Source organism: Diorhabda carinulata, chromosome X (genome assembly GCF_026250575.1).
Source record: "Diorhabda carinulata isolate Delta chromosome X, icDioCari1.1, whole genome shotgun sequence".
Lineage (NCBI taxonomy): Eukaryota > Metazoa > Arthropoda > Insecta > Coleoptera > Chrysomelidae > Diorhabda > Diorhabda carinulata.
The window spans coordinates 8,508,408-8,527,666 of record NC_079472.1 but is presented as its reverse complement, the minus strand read 5'-3'; the positions used below and the strand labels follow the sequence as shown (position 1 = coordinate 8,527,666).

The 19,259-nt window shown below is 32.8% G+C and overlaps 1 protein-coding gene across 4 annotated transcripts in view; it reads right to left on the bottom strand.

Moving 5' to 3' along the window:
* The window catches only part of LOC130902152 (nucleoprotein TPR), a 30,980-nt gene extending 11,790 nt beyond the window's left edge, over positions 1–19,190 (bottom strand). For 2 of the 4 annotated variants that reach the window (XM_057814021.1, XM_057814024.1), the window contains exons 1-9: positions 18,844–19,155; positions 16,465–16,808; positions 13,442–13,873; positions 13,205–13,388; positions 7,906–10,984; positions 5,035–5,876; positions 3,722–3,885; positions 2,086–2,490; positions 279–464 (exon numbers count right to left, since the gene is read on the bottom strand). In XM_057814021.1, the coding sequence (XP_057670004.1) occupies positions 279–464; positions 2,086–2,490; positions 3,722–3,885; positions 5,035–5,876; positions 7,906–10,984; positions 13,205–13,388; positions 13,442–13,873; positions 16,465–16,808; positions 18,844–19,000 (5,793 nt within the window). In that variant the 5' untranslated portion in view covers positions 19,001–19,155. Of the gene's footprint in view, positions 1–278; positions 468–2,085; positions 2,491–3,721; positions 3,886–5,034; positions 5,877–7,905; positions 10,985–13,204; positions 13,389–13,441; positions 13,874–16,464; positions 16,809–18,843 lie in introns of all 4 variants that reach the window. The other 2 variants (XM_057814020.1, XM_057814022.1) reach the window with 2 other exon arrangements.
* Positions 19,191–19,259: the final 69 nt, after the last annotated feature.

Here is a 19,259-nt window from a genome sequence, read left to right as displayed (position 1 = left end):
AACATCAACCATCAGATATCTCAAACTCTGATAAGAGTTGATTACTCGATAGAAAATTGAAATTACCCCCATGAAGATATCAATCCAAAATTTTACAAGAAGTCTTTGATGTCCATGGTATATCTTCAATAAAAATGGGAAGAGCAACTTCTATTAAATCACGGCACAATAATTACGCAATTAAAATTATCTTAATGAAGACTACAGGCATAAAATAACATGGATATTTTGCTATGAGTCGTTGATAACGTTGATAACACGTTCCTGTAAAAACTTACCATTCCTTCCATGTCATATCCTTCAGTGTCAGGATCGTCTTGCTCATCGTCAGCGCCCTCGCCTTCGTCGGCACCACCTTCTTCATCACTTTCTACTACTATCACATTATCATCATCATGATCCCTTTGACTACTTGTGGGAACTTGATACTCTACCTCCAAACAACTGTCACTTACAGTACCCGCCTGCTGTAACATAAAATGTAAATAGCGTTAAACTCAGATAATATGCATACACTGACACGTTTAAGCATGCAAAATATTAAACCGAACTAGATAGGTTATTCAATTGGAAGTTATACTTCATCACCCTGTAACAAAGTAAAATTCAAGCAGCAGAGCTAGAAGACTTACGCTGAGTGATACAAAGGTGTCACTGGACAGGATCGAATAGAGAATGAAGTAATAATAAAGACTAAAACAAGGAATCGATACTAAAGATCGCAACAAACAGCTTAGTTGATTTGGACATCTCTGCAGAATAAATGAATAGAGGGCGCCCAAAGAAAACAAGGAATAACAATTGAAAAAATGTTTAGAGAATACAAAATTATATGGATAGAGGCTTCGATAAAAGCAAGAAGTAAAAAAGAGTGGAGGAAGTTTGTCCTGAATGAAAAGATTCACCTGATACCCACAGAGGGTATATAAGTATCTAGCTGATGAGTTGGCTCAAAGCCATTGTGGAGAGTTATTGTCGACGATGTACTCGATGGAAAGCAGATTCCCTTTTATTTTTATTGCGCTCTCGGAATCTGCTAAAAGGAGTGATTCGTTACGTGAAATAGGAAAATTGAGACTGAATCACATTTCTCTTCAATGGATTAGGAGTGGATGCGTAAAGTCAGAAAGACTTTGCTAATATGACGTTTGCTGTTGTTGGAATAATTATGCAAATATAAAGTTTAAGTTGCGATACATATCTTTCTGATTTACCTCATGAGGTTATATTGAGTAGAAAAGAAAGGGAAACGACAGCGACATGATAAACATGTTTTTATATTCCACTATTATAATACCCTTACAACTACAATGAGAAAAATCAAGTTAAAATGCGTCTTGCCAAGAATCTAGTCATTTCTCGTTAGGTATTTGACTAAGAGTTCAACTAACTTTGACCCTAGAGCCAAAAGCAGCGAATGTATATTGGACTTGATTATACTTAAGCAGATCTTTATACAACAAGGCAATAATGTGACTTAATTTTACGTGTTTCATCCTCCTCTAGCAAGCCTCAAGTTCCGTTTAATGCTGCACATAGCACAGGAAGGAGAAAGGGAAAGACACGAAAATGAATCAAGTGGCAATAGACCAGAAAGAGTGAAAAAATGGATAAAATGAGAATGAAAACTAAGACCCCAATATTCTGACGCTCGAAAGAGCATAAAGATAAAATACAGTTGACCTATTTGTGGTCTATTTATCAGCATAACAAAATGCAATGTTGTTGTTGAAAAAGTGTGTAATGAATCTGGAATGTTTTCAAGCCACTGATTCCTTGTGTGATTGTCTACAACAATGCTCTCTCCAGAAACATTTTTGAGAACATTGTTCCTTATTTCAAAACCGTTTGGCCATTTAACTGCCAGAAAAATTATCCGTGTCTAGAGACATGTTTCAAGATCAGGATACTCTGCTAATCATAATAGTTTTTGTTTATATTTTCCAATAATGAACAAAGGACGTCTTTTCTTCTTATTCCTTAATGAGTTGTAAAATGTATATAAAAATGTCATTGTCAATTAAAAAAGTGTCTCAGATATCCCAGACCCAGATTACAATGTATCACTGTTCTATATAATCTTACCTGAACCCTCGTCCGCTTTGTCTGCTGTTGCGTTTTATTTGGATCATCTGACTGACAACTATCCATATCAGCTTCCCTTTGTCTCTTATGCCCAGCCTGAGTCGTCGTGACTGTATTAGAGCTGCTACTACTGGTACCCTGCTCTTGGGTCGGTCCACTACTAGGAGGTTCCACTCTTGGAAGGACGAGAGCAACGGCCTGAGCTTGGGGAGCTGCCTGGACCTGTTGACTGACGCTATTTTCATCATCTTCGGTATCTTGCGAGGATTGAGTGGGCGGTACTACTACTTGACGTGGACCTAGCATGGTAGGAGTTGCTGAACTAGTGGCGGGTACATATTCCGTATGGGAACTGGTTGGACTGCTTGATAACGCTTCTATAGAACTAGATCCAGTAGTATGGACCTATAATGTTAATTTCATTAGAGATATGATCAATTTTGGCACTATTCATTTTTTACAATATACATTATTTAATTTGTTGTGCGAGAAACATTGAGCACCTATTGTTGTGTAATAATATACATAATATGACATAACAACAAATTAAAATCAAGGTTTTTTATTTTATTATTTTACCAGATTCCTTTGAACTGAACTGAACAATTATATTGTTCCTGATGTCAAAGTTTGCCTGCAGATGTTGGAAGGTTTTCTGCTTATTAAATGAACATTTGGACATGAAAATCTGTGCGCGTTTGTTCACAATGGAATAAAAACAGCGTGGTGAAGATGTTTCCGTCGAGTGTTCAGCAACACCCGAAATAAAAGAACAATCAAATCAATGGACTCAAAAGGGAGAACCGGCTGCAAATAAGACAAAGATCGTTCCATCTGCAGGCAAGGTCATAGCGTCGGTTTTTTTGGGATGCACGTGGGATAATTTTCATTAACTATCTTGGAAAAGAAAAAGCTATTGACGGCGATTATTAAGCGAGCTTACTGCAACGTTTGTGCGAAGAATGCACCAGCTCACACATCCGTTATTGCAATGGCCAAAGTTAATGAATTAAAGTTTGAATTGCTACCTCATGCACCCTATTCGCCAGATTTAACTCCCTCGGATTATTTTCTGTTCCCAGACATGGAAAGCCATCAGTGGCCAAAGATTTTCCAACAATAAAGACATGATATCGGCAGTTAATGCCTATTTTGAGGAAGTTGATTCTTATTATAAAAAGGGTATCGAACTTATTGAACATCACTGGGAAAAGTGTATGGGGCTAAAAGGAGATTACGTTGAAAAATAAATATATTTTTTTCCAAAATTGTGTGTTTTCTTTGTTGGGCCAGGTACTTCTGGAACCATCCTCGTTGTTCTCCCAATCCAATATCAGTCCACTTCAATTTTTCTTTTAATTTTTCACAATTTCCATTTTCCATTAACAATAAGATTGTTTTTTCGCACCTCTTTCTCTAATATATCAATCCTTATTTCTTGTTTCATGACTTTATTCGGTAAATTCTTGTTGTCTTATCCTCTCTCCCCATTTCTGGTACTAGATTTTCTAATTTTCACTCACTATTACTACTTGAAAATTATTTCTCACAACACGGGTAAATTCTAGATGAGAAACAAAAGTGACTGTTTACACCTCACATTTTTCTAAATATAAAATAAAGTAACTGTATATACCTGTTGTTGGGGTGGTATAATGGCACTAGGGCTCTGACTAGTGGGCAGTACTGCGACAGTTCTCAATTGTGCAGACATTGGTCTAATACTTGCCAACGGAGGTTCGCCGCCACTTCTCCATGGTTGGATTGGAACAGATTGAGTTTGAGTATTCGTAGAATGACCTTAACATTTTTAATTAAATTATATAAATTATTTCTTGACAGATATAAAAATTAGTACAATTATATAAGCCCTAATAATTTCACTATATTATTTCTCAAATCTAAGCAATCTTAAAGCCAAAAATGGCTGAATCGTTCTTATTAAACGCTATATAACAATACATATAAATATTAGTACCATAGAGACTTTAGTTCTGTGTTTTAAATTTAAACTTTATCTCAATCTATGCGTTTATCACAGATTTATGATTTTTACACTTCACCTATATGCAAAAACGGATCTGTACCTAAAGAGAATCTCAGTTATGATGAAAGCATGGTAATATATTATATAAGTGGCAGTTGCAAGCCATTCTTTCTGAAAAGCCCATAAGATTAGGATACAAGATGTGGTGTTTGAACACGAAAAATGGTTGAGTTTTTCCAGAGAATATATGTTAAATCAAGGAATTTTTTGAAAAACCCCAAGTACTACTTTGTTAGTTGTCTTCAAGGAATGATCCACTGAAAAAAGCAAATTAAGGTACAACATGTAGATGGACAATCTGTTTTTGGAATTTTTTTCAAGATATCTTGAGTATAATAAAATAGGATCTCTGCAGTATTCCTAAAGGATGTCTATTGATTATGAATGATGAATGTACCAGCATGTACAAAAACAAAGGAGCAATTATAATCAACCTCTTCACTATGTCAATGAGTTTATTTCATCGCTCATACCATCTGTTAAATTTTGACAATTTTCTATCCACCATCAATAAACAATTAAAATTGACTAACAACACTAAACTCTCAAAAACTGGACTACACTTGCGCAAGGTGCCGAGACTAAAGTGTATCTAAATTACAGATGCCTTTAAGATTTAAGACTCATCCAACAACAGCAATGGAAATTATTCTAGGCGTAACTCTACTGTACATTGTCATCAAAACACATGTGTCTATCACCTGAAAGGCGGATTAAAAAACGAAACCTACCCCTTCCCCCCCCGAACAGGTAATTTCAGGAGTTTCTCAGTATTGCCGAGTGTCAAAAGGTTTGTGAACAATTCCAATAGGACAGAAGGTGTTGGAAAAGAGATATAGCAATCTTATAAAAAAATAACAAATAGTAATGTAATAGTTGCAATATGATATAGGTTACTTCACCTGCCATTGGTTTTATGTCAGCAGTAGGTCGTTCCGTAGGGGACTTTTCAGTAGTACTTGAGCTTGTGCTTGGTTTAGATCCCTGTTGAAGACCCAGTTGCCTTTGCAACTGCAAAATTCTTTGATTCAAGTTTTCTACCTCTGTTGTATGTTTTTCATGTTCTTGTTGCTTTTCTTCTAGAATATCATCTCTTTCTCGCTCTAAAGCTGATATTTTCTCCAGATATTCAGCTATTTTAGTGGAATCTTGATTTGACTGTTCTCCACCGTCACTTTTTGATGAACTATCTTGTCTTCTAACCTCCTCTTTGAGATTGTTGTTCTGTTCAGTCAAACTTACTATTCTCTCTTTAGCGTTTTTGAATAAAGTTTTGAATCTCTCCTCTTTATCTTGACTTGTTTGTTTAAGGTTTTCTATTTCTTTCTTGAAATGATCGATTTGATCTGTTGTCGAAGTAATTTCACGATTCATATTCTCCACTTGTTCTCTGTGACTTATTTCCAATTGATGGACTTTCTCTTCCAATTCTGAACACTGGTTTTGAAGCATAGCTTGTTTATCAGCATTGGAAGATTGTTCCGACTTATATTGCTGATTCTGTTGTTTTACTGTTTCTAATTCTTTACTTTGCTCTTCATATTGTATTTTATACTTTTTAGCAATTTTCCTAATTTGGGCAAGATTGTTTTTCAAATCGGATATTGTCACATCTTTACCAGCGGTATCTTCGGTGAGTACCCGATTTTCTTCTCTAAACTTAATAATTTCAGCACTTTGTTGATCAACAGTACTTGTTAACTGGGTAACTTGAGCTTGCAGATTGGATACATCCTCACGTAACCTAAAAAAATCATTTATCAATAAATCAAGTCAAAACTTATATTGATTCTTAACTATAATCAATAATCTTATTTCAGATACAAACGATGGAGCGCTCTTGTGGTGTATACGCATATCTTTAAAGATATAATACAGATCATTGCAATATCAGAAATAAAAACTAAAAAATATGAGTTTTTTGTTCGGCATTGCAGTAGAAATTCATAAAAAATACGCTGATGATATAGTACTTGTAACCAACAAATGCTCTATAATGGAGGCAATATTAAATAGTACAGTTGTGGAGGAAAAATGTCTGGGTTTGAAAATCAATGAAAAAAAAAAGATTTGGAAAGCAATGTCAATGTGGAAACGTGAAAGTTGAGGAGTATGAATTTATGGAAGTAGAAAATTTCAAGTACTTTGGCGTTATGATCAATAATAGAGGAGACAGGAGTACTGGAATTGAAGAAAAAATAATTAAGACAAATAGAGCCTTCCAAACTAATAGAAAATTATTGTAAAGTAAACTACTCACAAACCGAACGAAGATCAATATATATAAAACGATTATTAGACCAATAATGATATAATCTGCTGAAACAATGCCAATAACAAGAAATGTTGAAGAAAAATTGAGAAGAACGGAATGAAAGATAATCAGAACAATAATGGGACCAGTAAAAGAACGAACTGAGAAATAACGACGAAGAGGCGAAGATATTGTAAAAAAAATCAAAGCTCAGAGAGTTAAGTGGTTGGGGCATGTATCAAGAGAAGAAAGAAAATCTATAGCAATCAATATGATCCAATGATTTGAAAATTAACGAACGTGGAGATGCCAGGCTGCAACTAGTTAGTATTGAGGAAAATTTATATAGATTGGTTGAAAGTCGCAGGTTTAATCTATCAATCTAAGTTTTTTATTTCCACTTTAAAAATTTGATGATGAAATTGAGAATAAAAAACTAGAAGATATACTGAAATATTAGGAGTCCAACATAAAATATGCAAAGAATATAAAGAAAACAGTTAAAATAATTAGGAATGTTTCTACTAAACTCTTACGTGAAAGTTTTATGAAAAGAGCTAAACTAAAACCATTTAAAGATGTCATGCTAATCTCACTTAGATGTTTGTTTCTGACGCTGCCCCCAGTTTTTTCAACTTTTTTTATGCATTACATTATTTCATAACTTGTGTTTGAGGAATTGGTCATTTCTAGAATGTTCGAATCAGGTCCGGAACGTCACAATGCCAATATGAAAAGTGCGATAGGGATTTCGCGTTAATCGAGAAAAGAAAGCGTAAGTGCGCTCCGATAGTACCTAAGGACTTACTCAATGTAATACTGTTAAGTACGCACACAGGCCCATTTGAAATACTAGATAAGGCACATGAAATTTTTTTTATGTACAAGCGGCAGTCGACATGACGTTAAATCTTAAAAAAGTGCATATTAGCAAAGTTGTACGAATGAAAGTTGATTCCAAAAAACATGGCTTTTTGTTCACTGCTGAATCTTTTTCTGAAGGAGCATAAAAGATGTAAAAAATATCTCAATTAATCAGCTACCAAACATAAATAAAATTGGTCATAGCAAGAAAAAGCACTTAAGATCCATGATTCCATATCTACAAGATCATAATCACAAAGAGTTTTACAGTAATTTAACGATGTAATGTATTGGCACTTAGCCCATTTCCCACATGTTTTACTTTTGTGAACAATTCTGAAACTATTATTTTTTGTGATAACAAATTAATTATTAACTTAATAAAGTGAAAAATACATTTTTTTATACACTACTACTTTAAAGTAACATTTTTTTCTAAATTTCGATTGGTGATGTCTATGCCTTGAGGAATCAAAAACATCTAGAATATTCTAATCAGGTCCTGAGTGTCACATTGCCATTATAAAAAAACGCACTTCAATTAAGTGCTATGTAAATGACACAAGATAAATTAATGTATAAGCGTTTGATGTAAAATTCGTGTTGAATTATATAAATTCTAAACTTGAAGAAAATAGAATAGTAAAATGTGTACCTTGCTATCTCTTCCTGATGTTGATTATTCTGAATTTTCATATTCTTCAATTGCTCTTCCAATTTACTCTTATCTTGCTTCAAATTGTTTATTTCTTCATTCATTCTAGTGACGTTAGCCCTCTCGATGGTCAATTGTTTCGCGAGAGTTTCGCGTTCCGTTTGCAATTTCTTCCAATCCTCGGGACTGGTCCGATTAGTTTTTTCTATAAGCATATTAGCTCTTTGTCTCCATCTCGTACATTCAGCACGTAATGATATATTTTCGCTTTGTAATTGATCCGCTTTCGTTGTTAATTCTCTATTCTTGTCTTGCAACGGTTCCACTTCCGTTTCGAACCTATCAGATTTGATGCGCAATTCGGTGATCTGAGCAACCAATGTATCCCTTTCCTGTCTCAAAGTTCTATTGCTGTCTGTAATGGCGTTGAGCGTTTCTAATTTTCGCAAAACTTCGGCGTGTTTAGCCGCTGATATAACGGATATTTCTGTTTTTTGTCTTTCAGATTCGATTGTTATTTTAGCGTCTTCTAATTCCTTATTTAACATTTCTAATTGTGATTTGAGTCTTGAATGTTCGGCTTCGACGATATCGGCTTTACTAACAGCAATATCCTTTTCTTGTCTTAAATATTTGATAATTTTTAATAGTTGTTCCGAAGATTTTACTTCATCTTCAGTAAAGGATTTGCTGAAGGAACTGTCGCCCATTGATACGTTTTGTGGTTCTGTAACTAAAGATTGTAAAGTAACTAGTTGTATGTTTAGAGCTTGTATTTGATCGTGTAACAAGCTATTTTGTGAATCCATATCGGCAAATCGAGTTTCGAGTTCTTGTTTTTCCTTTTTAAACAATTCTTCCCGCCTTTCCCAATCCACTTTTGATTGATCTAAAGCCACAATGGCATTCTGCTTCTCGACTTGGGTGACATTTAAGTCATCCAGTGTTTTATTTAATTGTTCTTTCATGTTAGTAAGAGCTTCAAGATCTACAGAATGTAAAGTAACTTCTCGAGCGTATTTATTTTCGGCGGCTTTAAGTTGTTCAATCAACTGTTTATTTTCAGATCTAGCATTTTCCAATTGCTCTTTAGCAGTCTTCAAATCCATATTTCTAATATTAAGTTCTTCTTGTAATTGAGTCGATTTACTTTTAATATTAGCGTTTGAAATGTCTTGATCGTCTAACTGAATGGAGAGTTCGCCTTCCAATTCGGCGCATTTTTCTTCCAATTCTTTAATTCGAGATTTATGTTTGTCTATTTCTTGTGTTAACAATTCGTTATTGTCCACGGCTTCTTTCGCTTGTTTTTCCGATGCTTCGGCTATATTGAAATATTCTTCTGAAGCGTCTTTAGCAGTTTTCAATTTCTTCTTCAAAGATTCTATTTCGGCTTGTAGATCGGCTATTTGTTGTTCCAATTCTCTAACTTTACGGGTTTCGGCGCTACTATCGGGTACCGTAAACATTCCGCTCTTCAATTTCTTACTCAATTCCTCGTTTTGAGAAACTTTTAATTTGAGTTCTTCTCTAACTTCTGCCACTTCTTTTCGGTATTTTTCCGCTATTTCCTTTTCTTCTTCCATTCGTTTTTGTATATTTTTATTGCTTGTTGTCAATTGTTCAGCTAGTTCTCTAAAATGATCTTGTTCTTCTTGTAAACGTCTACGTAAAGCCGCGCATTCTCTGTGAGCTTCATCAAGCCGTGATTCTAATCTCAATTTACTTTCGGCGTCCGTTCTTTCCAAAGTTGCTTTTATTAATTCTATGTTTGATTTAATGAGATGTTGTTCGTGCGAATTTCTCTTTAGAGATTCTCGTTCTTTCAACAGCCTCTGTTCGGCGTCTTTCAATAGTGCGTTTTCTTTTTCTAAATTACCCAACATCACTTCAGCTCGCGATAGTTTTGTTTGGGATTGAAGCGTTTCATTTTTCAAATAAGTACCAGCTTGTTCGTGTTTAATTATAGATTCGCTATAGATTTTGTTTTGTTTTTCAAGAGCAGTTATCTGTTTTTTATAAATTTCGATGTTGTTGTTTAAAATTTTGAATTTTTCTTCATTCAAGTCGGCGTGCGAGCTTAACTTGCAATTTAATCGGGTAATTTCCTTTACTTCTGCTCGCATATTGTCCAATTGTTCGAGTAGGATTTTTTCGTTGGCTGTTTTTTCTTTACGGTAAGTTTCATTTTCTTCTCTTAAGTGGTCAACTTGCTTAGTTAATTTATCAACTTGTGCTTCATATTCTTTAACTTTCTCTTCAAGTTGTACTTCCGTTCCGGTGCGGATTTTAATGTCCCCAGTCTCTGATGTGTCCATCACGTTAATTTCTTCTCCAGTCGTTTTGACGACTTGCATGTACAAGTTCTTGTACATATCTTTTTGATTACGTAAAGTGGCCATCATTTTAATTTGTTTGTCATGTTCTTCGAGTAATTCGTTATGTGATTGAGCCAAATCATCTAGTTTCGTTTTTAGAGCGGCAATAGCTGCAGGATCGAGATTCTCGACTTCTTCTTGTCGTTCGGATAATTCTCTAACTAACACCAACAATTTAAGATTATTGGCTTGTAGTTCAGTTATATCATTGAATGTTACTAATTTTTTGCTAATAATATCGGCTGAATTAACGCTATCACTTAAATCGTTATCTGTGGACGTTGAGGACGATCCAACTCGGGAATTTTCGATTTCCTGTAGTAAAACAACGACTTGCCTTGATAAATCGGATACTTCTTTTTTTAATCTTTCATTTTCTCTGCTTTGTATTCCTTCAGCTTTTTTACAGTTTGTGTTGGCGTCGCGAAGTTGTTGGACTTCATTTAATAATTGCTCGTTGGATTCTTTTAAGGAATCTATGGCATTTAAGCTCTCGCTATATTCCTCGTGCAATTTTCTTAATTTAGGAAAATTTCCTTCCATCTCCTTGATGATTGTTTCAATATAATTTTCGAGTCGAGCACATTCTTCCTCTTTATTTGCTAATTTATCTGATACAGTGACATACCGCGAATACAATTCAGAATAAGACATGCCTACTTTTGACATCTTTGATATAGAAGCGTTAGGTGACAGCATACCTAAAAGAAACGAAAAAGGATATTAAACCATCAACTTATCAATATTTAAGAATTGCATCCATGGAGGGTGGCTAGAGGAGTATATTTATGGGTCATAATTTAATAAAATTGGGTTTAAGTCACTTTGTCCATATTTTTAAATTCTACTTACTTCGACTCAAATACCATAAGACAATCTTAATTCTTCAAAATATTATAAAGTAAAAATTTGTATATGTTGATAGACCTAAGAGTACAATTTCTGTTGTAATATTTCTTACCCAATTTGAAAGAGCCTGCATAATATTAGACATAGGAGATTAGTAAAACTTGCTCAACTAGATTTTGGTAAAATTCCATCCTTGAACTTGTATTGTGTGTATTTGAAAAAGGATAAAAAATCAGACAAAACTACTACTTTAGTTTCACAAACTATTTGGTCATACAATGATGACAATAATTTTTCTATTGATGAGATGAATATCTGTCAAACTCATTTTTTTGGTTTTACAAACATGTGAACCTAAATATACCATGAAAACTTAAAACAACATTATCAGTACATTTTGAAACTAAAACAGTTCTTGCAAAAAAAATCTAAAATCGCAGAAGTATCACCTCGAAAATTTTAAAAAAGTTTTTCCCTGTATGCCAATTCTTAACTAATGCTTATTGGACCACCCACCATAGATATATTTTTTGCAAATTAAACAAAATGTTCATAGTTCATAGTAGCATTTTGGGCGGCCCATAATTAGTATATCTCATTTTGATAACTTTACAGCCATATATTTCAGAAGCCAGTTGACATATTTGGATAAAATTCCATATTTTTTCAAGTCTAAACTAATAGTACACTTCGTCACTGTTGATTCAAACCGGCATATGTGCAAGAATTGAGTTTTTGAGTTGTTTGTAACAAAAAATCTTTTAGAGTTCATAGTAACATTGCCCAGAGCTTTTAAGCACATAGTCTTCAGATAGACTCGTCGTGTCCCACTTGACGTTACCAAAAGCTGATATCCTTTATAAACTGATCAAGCACTTTGGCTTAAACCCTTTTGTCATTAGGCAAGCTGTGAGGTTAGCCCAAATGTTTGAGACGCACTTAGGTGAGTGTTTGGCACTCACACATTACATGGTCAGATTTATGCTCCACCATGCGCCAACGGCACTCTAGATCGTCCTTAATGCCCATTGTGTGCCTTTGCTTGTCTCATGCCAGGTGTCTTTATCAATATCTGCCTAGCCCGCCTTGCAAGCAGATCAAACTAAGGCTGAAGTACTGAAAGGTAGTGTACTATGAGCAGACTTTGCCTGCTTTTTACTAGTGATATACCTGAACTAGAGAACAATACTGTAACTATTTTCGCAGACAGCAATGATCACAATAAAGCTGCAAGAAAGTTGCTCATTAATTCAATTAATGAATCAACTACAAAGTAGAGAATGAAATAGAATTAAGCAAGTATTTCTTTGTATGCCAAACTGGAGCTGGAGTGCTGATATAAAATAGAAAAAAGAACTAAACTATTGATACATGAGTAGCATTCAAGTGAACAAATAAAGTTTTTAGTCAGATTGTCCACAGAGAACAACGTGTAAAAAACTATGAGCCCATCTGGTGGTATGGAATAAAACTATGATGTCAAATCTAGTCTAAATATGGCAATTCTCTCTAAACAACAAATTATGGTATTATTTATGACCAGAGCGTGAAAACAACAGAGCTTTTAAGCCATTTTACATGGTAAGTTAATAATTATTGGAATCAGTTGTTAATAAATAGCATTCATGTTGCATTTATGTCAAATGTATTGGCATCTTCATTTCCTGCCCAACTATTAGAATTAATTGATGGATCATTTCTTATAATTTATTTCCAGGTTTAATTCCAACTCTCTATTGCTTAGCTTAGAATTAAACTCCAGCACTAGCTCCTGTGATGGTATTTGTACCTTACATAACATTGTAGTAAAGTTCATTTTTATGCTTATTTCTTATTGGGCAATAGGAAGATTCGCTAATTAGATGTACTTGGTTGGTGAGGGCCAGGTTTTATGATTACAAATACTCGCATTGTCTGTACTTTCCCTCAATATTCTGAGAATGGTCCCATGCACAATTATAAAATAAAACTTTTATGACTTACATTTTATAACCTACCATATACTAATTTTATGTGAAATTTATTATCAAGTAGTCAGCTAATGAAAGAATTAGTAATAAGTAATAACGTACCATCACCATCAAGTCCATTTTTGGAATTCTCAAGAATTTCATTAGCAGATTCAAGTTCTTTTTTCAATAATTCAATATATTCATTCTTTTTCAATATTATTTCCTCGTTTGCTAATTCAGATTCCTTGTATTTAGTTTCTAATTGACCATATTGATCAGTAGCAGTTTTTAAAAGTTGTTGCACCTAAAACATAATATAATGATGTAAAATAATTCGATACACATGAAAAATACTACCTCTGACAGAGCTTCTTTAAGTTCATCAGTATGCTGTTGCCCTTCTTCATACATATTTTTGTAAGCATTGGCCATTTTAGTTTTAGCTTCAATTTCATAAACATATGACTCGTTCATCTTAGTATCCAACTCTCTTTGATTGATCATCTTTTGCGAAAGTTCATCAATTTTATTTGTAAGGTCAGTATTGAGATCAGTGAGAGATTTGATCTGTTCTGTAGCCACTGTTAATTCTTGAGTCTTCTGAGATAATTTGGTTTCTAGTTGTATGCACAATGATGTGTTATCTCTTCTCATATCAAGAAGTTCTTCTGTCCTTTTATTAACTTCTTGTGTTAAACTTTCAACTTGACTGGATAGCAGTACTCTTTCTTGTTCTATCCTTTTCTCACGATACTCAATGTTCAATTTTAGTGAGGCTACTTCATCAATCTAAAATTATTATTATATGAATTCACTGAACCATGAATATGTTATTTTTCATTTCTAAGACAAATACTGAAGCTGTTTTATTATACCACCATACAGGTATTATTCATAGAGAGCACATTGTTTTCATTCATTCCATAAGCGTACCATAGGAAGAAGAGTAGGAAATAGAAAGCCAATATAAATAAATGAATACCTGCTTCTCGCAATAATACTCCAGGAGTTCCGCAAGGTAGGTTTTCATGTCAATAATGACATCTCTCATCATTTATGGAGAAAATGCTTTAAGTAGCAGAACCAGTCATGCACATGGGGATCAACGAAAACATACCTTAATTTATCTAAATTGAAGTCGATAGATGATTTAAATTATTAAGAGATCAGAAAGAAAAAAAAATAGTTTGAGAGTCAGTCCTTGAAAACTGAGTGGAGAAGACATAATTGATCTTGCAGATTTCAGTGAATCATCATTAACCACATCATACACAAAAATAAAACAAAAATCTTAGAAGACAGTTTAAGAATCAATATACAAAAATATTAGAGGAAAATGAAAGTGACAATGTAAAAATAACGACTATCAAAGACAAATTTCTCTTTTCAGTTCTTGGTTTCTATTTTTCTACACACTAATAATTGTTTTACTAATACTGAGTCTATTATATTAAATGATTTGTGTATTACAGGCTAAAGGGCCCAAATATATGCCTTTCATATTCATTATATGTTACAGATAAACATTTAAATTGGCTAATGTTGACATTAATTCAGAATTTAACGAAAAATAATGTCGAGATTGGACAAAAACTAGATATATTGGCTTCACCTAGTTATTGTGAAGACTTCTTTTGTTATTACATTAGAAAATAGTGCAAATTTGTCAATTCAATAGAAAGAATGATTATTTTTTCAAACAAACTCCCTTGACCTTTAAAGGTACATATAATATAAGTTGCCTTACTTTTTAACCACATTTGGTTTTACAAGAGTATCTTTTATATCCTTGTCTACCACACAAAGATGAGACCATTGGAATTTCACGAAGAAACAACAAAGGCTAAGTCACAATAAAATAAATGATTCCTTGTAATTTCTTAAAATGTAAAAAAGAATTTTGTTATGTGAAAACTAAGATTATTTGTTTGTAATTTAGTGAATAAAAGTCTTCATAGTCATTTTTCGTCTTTTAAAAAAATTTTTTTACAGTGACGAAAGATCATTTACTCCAAAATCTGAAACTTTTTCATAAAAGTTGAATGTTTCTGAACAAACTACTTGTTTTTAAATTCGCCGAATTCAGATTCTATAGTGAATTATATCTTTTAGATTTTTGTGTGCCATTGCATCATTGATATTGTTTTTTATTCCTTTCAGTTTTTTCTTTCCAATTTAGTATCTCTTCTTGATGTTCTGTTCCACCTGTTCCTAGCACTTAGATTTTGGTCTAATTTTTTACTTTTTCATTTTTCCATCTTGTTCTGTGTAGATATGTCTGTTCTGCCTAATTCTTCCCACAATGTGTTTTCAATTTAAGAAATGAATTCTGCTTTATATTTTTACCAATGGAATTGTAAGATTATTACCAACCCTTTTGTTATTTCTATGAATTGTAGTAACCAGATTTATAAATATTTCTTCCAACTACTCAAATCAGCAATCTTCTGTATTCAGTATTGTGATTCATTTTTATTTCCTACTACAAAGCATATACTTCATTTTCTCATTATTAATTGTCAGTCCTTTTTCTTTTGCTGTCATCTGCAATATTAGAAACATTTCTTGTATTTTATTTTTGATTCAGTTGACCAAAACTACATAATCTGTGCACATTTGGTGTTAATCATTCCAATATGATTTAACAATGTATTCCAGTGAGCTTATGAACAGCAAGCCTGGTAGCTCCTGGTAGTCTTATTTTACTTTTATCACAAATTGTCTTTATGTTCCCCAGTTTCAGTGTGGCTTTTGATTCTTCTCTTCAATCTTATAGGTTTTCCAAGTGTTTTTATTTTCACTAAATCACCTGTTTAAAATCTTTAAATAGTATGTTCATAATTTTTTTATGTTATTTGCCTTATTATCTATATATCTTTCATTATTGCATTTATATATAATGTTTAATAATGTTATTCCTCTGTAATTTGTGCATTTTGCTAGATCTCATTGTGCTGGTATGGGGATTATAACCTCGATTTATAATTTAATTTTAATCAAGATTAAAACTGAAACACTACATTTTAAATTTGCGTAACTCTACTGTTAACTAAGACAATGCAAATTCAAACCCTAAAACATTTCATTTATGATTATAAAAACCCAGGCTGTGAAGAAAGTTGTAGTTAACAATCAAGAAAATTACAAGATTAAGATTAGCTATTAGTTAACAAGAATAAGATATTTACAATAGATTTTTACAATTAGTAAATGTTTTGCAGTAGTATGTAGAAGAAGAAACTTAATAGAATTTTTTTAAAAGATCTACTACATATGAAAAATCAGGAATTCTCTATTGATCTGTATTGTACTTATGCCATTGCTATTTTTATATTTTTATTTTTCTAAGTATACAAAGCAATAAAAAATAAACAAAATACCTGAGCTAGAGCTTCACATTTGGCATTCACTGCAGTTTCCAATTGTTTTGCCAATGCATTCAAATCAGTTTGAAGCCTCTCTATTTCTGCATTGCGCCTGTTTATCATTCTTAAATGCTCATCTTTCTCATCAACTGCTTGGTTACGTTGGTGTCTATATTCAGATGCTTCAGCTTCCAATGTATTGCAATGTGTATGTAACTTATTAACTTCTTCAGTTAAGTTTGAAAGTCGATTTTCATGTTCCTTAATTGTGTTTGCTGCTAAATCAACTTTAGCTTTCAATGATTGACACTCCAACTTGGATCGTTCTACTTCAAGTTCTCCATCAGACAAATTCTTTTCTAGAAATATAAATAATATATCAAGTAAACTGAAAATCATATTATTCAACCAATAAAAGAAGTTTATGTTTGAGTATTTTTCACTGACAGGCAAAAAAACTTGTACGTATCATATGAATTCTACAAATTTCAATTTCTTTTAGCAGTTCTTCTGTAAGTTTTGTTTTTATTCTTAATTTCCTGGTTTGATTTGGATTCTATTGGTAATAATTTTATTAATCTGTCAATTCCAAGAGAAACCACTATGTCTTGGAGAAGATAAATTTCACAATTTCCCAGATCAACAAAACAATGAAGGGAACAATTAGAAAAATAGTACTTCACTTATTACAAAGAAGGAATATATAAGAAATATATTTTTGGAAATATTTTGTAATAAATTCACACAATTAATATTAAAAAACAAAGTCGCACAATTTCACCTAACACCTTAAGGAACTAAATTGGTAAGAGAAAGGCAATGGAATTGATGTTTACATTAACAAGCCAAACTGAACAAAAACTTCAAGCAAAAAACAAAGTAGAGATATATTAGGGGATAACACAGAAAGCAAACAAGATGTAATTTCAAAAATAAAAAAAAATAAAGTGGAACTGAGCCAGGCACAGTGTCAAAAGAAGTAATGACATATAGACTGGAAAACTATTTTTTGTACATAACATCAGAAAAATAAGAAGAACAGACCCACAACATCTCTAGAAGGATGCAAATGTCAAACTTATGGGACCAGAACAGCAGGATAGGTAGATGAATAAAATTGTAATCTAAGACCCCAATTGAAATTTTGCATAAATTAATCTTTAAAGAGAGTGAAAATTACAAGTCTTTATAAAAAATTTCAAATATTTCCTTTGTTTGTCAAGTAACTTCTATTTGACCACTTATTACAACTGTAATCAATATGCTAAGAAATATCAGGTATATCAGGTGAGAGATATTCAGCTTTGGAGGAGAGTCTATCATGTTGTGTGGAAGACTGACACAAATAGTACTGTTAGATAGAGGATCATTAACTCCTCATAGGTATATTGCATATATTTTGGAGTTAAAACACTAGCAACAGATAAAATATCTGAATGGCGTTTTGGATTGGTCTAGGGCCATCTACCTAGGAAATAGTATATTACACTACAAGGGCCGAAAGTGTACTTTCGACCAAGGTATGAAGAAAAAAATTTTTAGAGCCAAATGCTTTTCACTGCTAGTATTACTTTATCAATAATTTCTGAAATTGATTAGAATGCATTTATGGGTCTATTTTAATCAGTTGCAGCAGTCAGATGTTGAAAATTATGCGTCCCACTTTAGGGATGGTCGGCAAACACAGAACATAACCTAATAAAATAGGGCAAAACTGGGGGAAAGCTTCACTAGCCCAACTTTAGAAGGGCGTCGCAGTGAAAAGGTTAAACAATTATGGGACAATATTTACAGAAGGGTGAGATTCATAGATTAGATACCATAGTTGAAACAATCAGAAAACATTCATATAAATGATACAGCTGTTCTTTCTCGTTGCAATCATAAGAAATCATAGTGATGGGATACTTTTTTTGCACTATATCAAAAATAAATGGTAATCCTGTGAATAATTCTATTTTACATCAATAAACATTTTGTACAGATTTTTCTATAGAATACTTTCCACATGTAGATGTAGCATAATGAAGTGTATTATAAATGAAATGGGCACTATAGCAATTATTTGAACCAATTGATGCATTGAAAAGTTTGAATTATTTGAATTAAATATAAACACTCATAAAAACGGAATATAAATTACATTATAAGAAATAGGTAACCCTAGAGATGGCGAATAAAAATATAAGTAAATTGAAAGTATAGTGTTTCATATGATTTGAACAAGTATATCACATAATACAGTATCAAGAACCAAAAATAATAATTCAACAAAGTTTTTCACTTTCACATATCATAGCTGTGATAAAAATTCATTTGTGCAAATAATATTAATTAAGTACATAAAATCGTAGTTTTTGTTATAAAAAAATATCAGCACAATGTAACACTTACCTAAGTTATAGCATTTTGTTTCCAACAATGCTTTTGATTTTATCAAGCTATCAACATTATCGCTAACGAACTTAATAATTTTTTTACCAACTTCCTCGGGAACTGATTGCCATTCATCTTCACTTAAAACACTAGCGAAAACAAAAGAGTCCTCCATTTTAACTATCAGTTCAATAATAGCAGAATAAAAAACAATTAGAACATTATTTACTGTATGGGTAAGTATATTGAGTATTTTCTACGCTTTACAACTGTTAATGCACACATAACCGAAGTCTACAAGAAACGACTCTCAACATTGTAACGCCAACATGCCGGCAATTTATTGTACTATAAGTGCTACCAATTGCTATTCACCTCATATCCATAGATAACTTTTTTTCCCAAGAAGAAAACTTGATGTTGAGTGTGCTCAT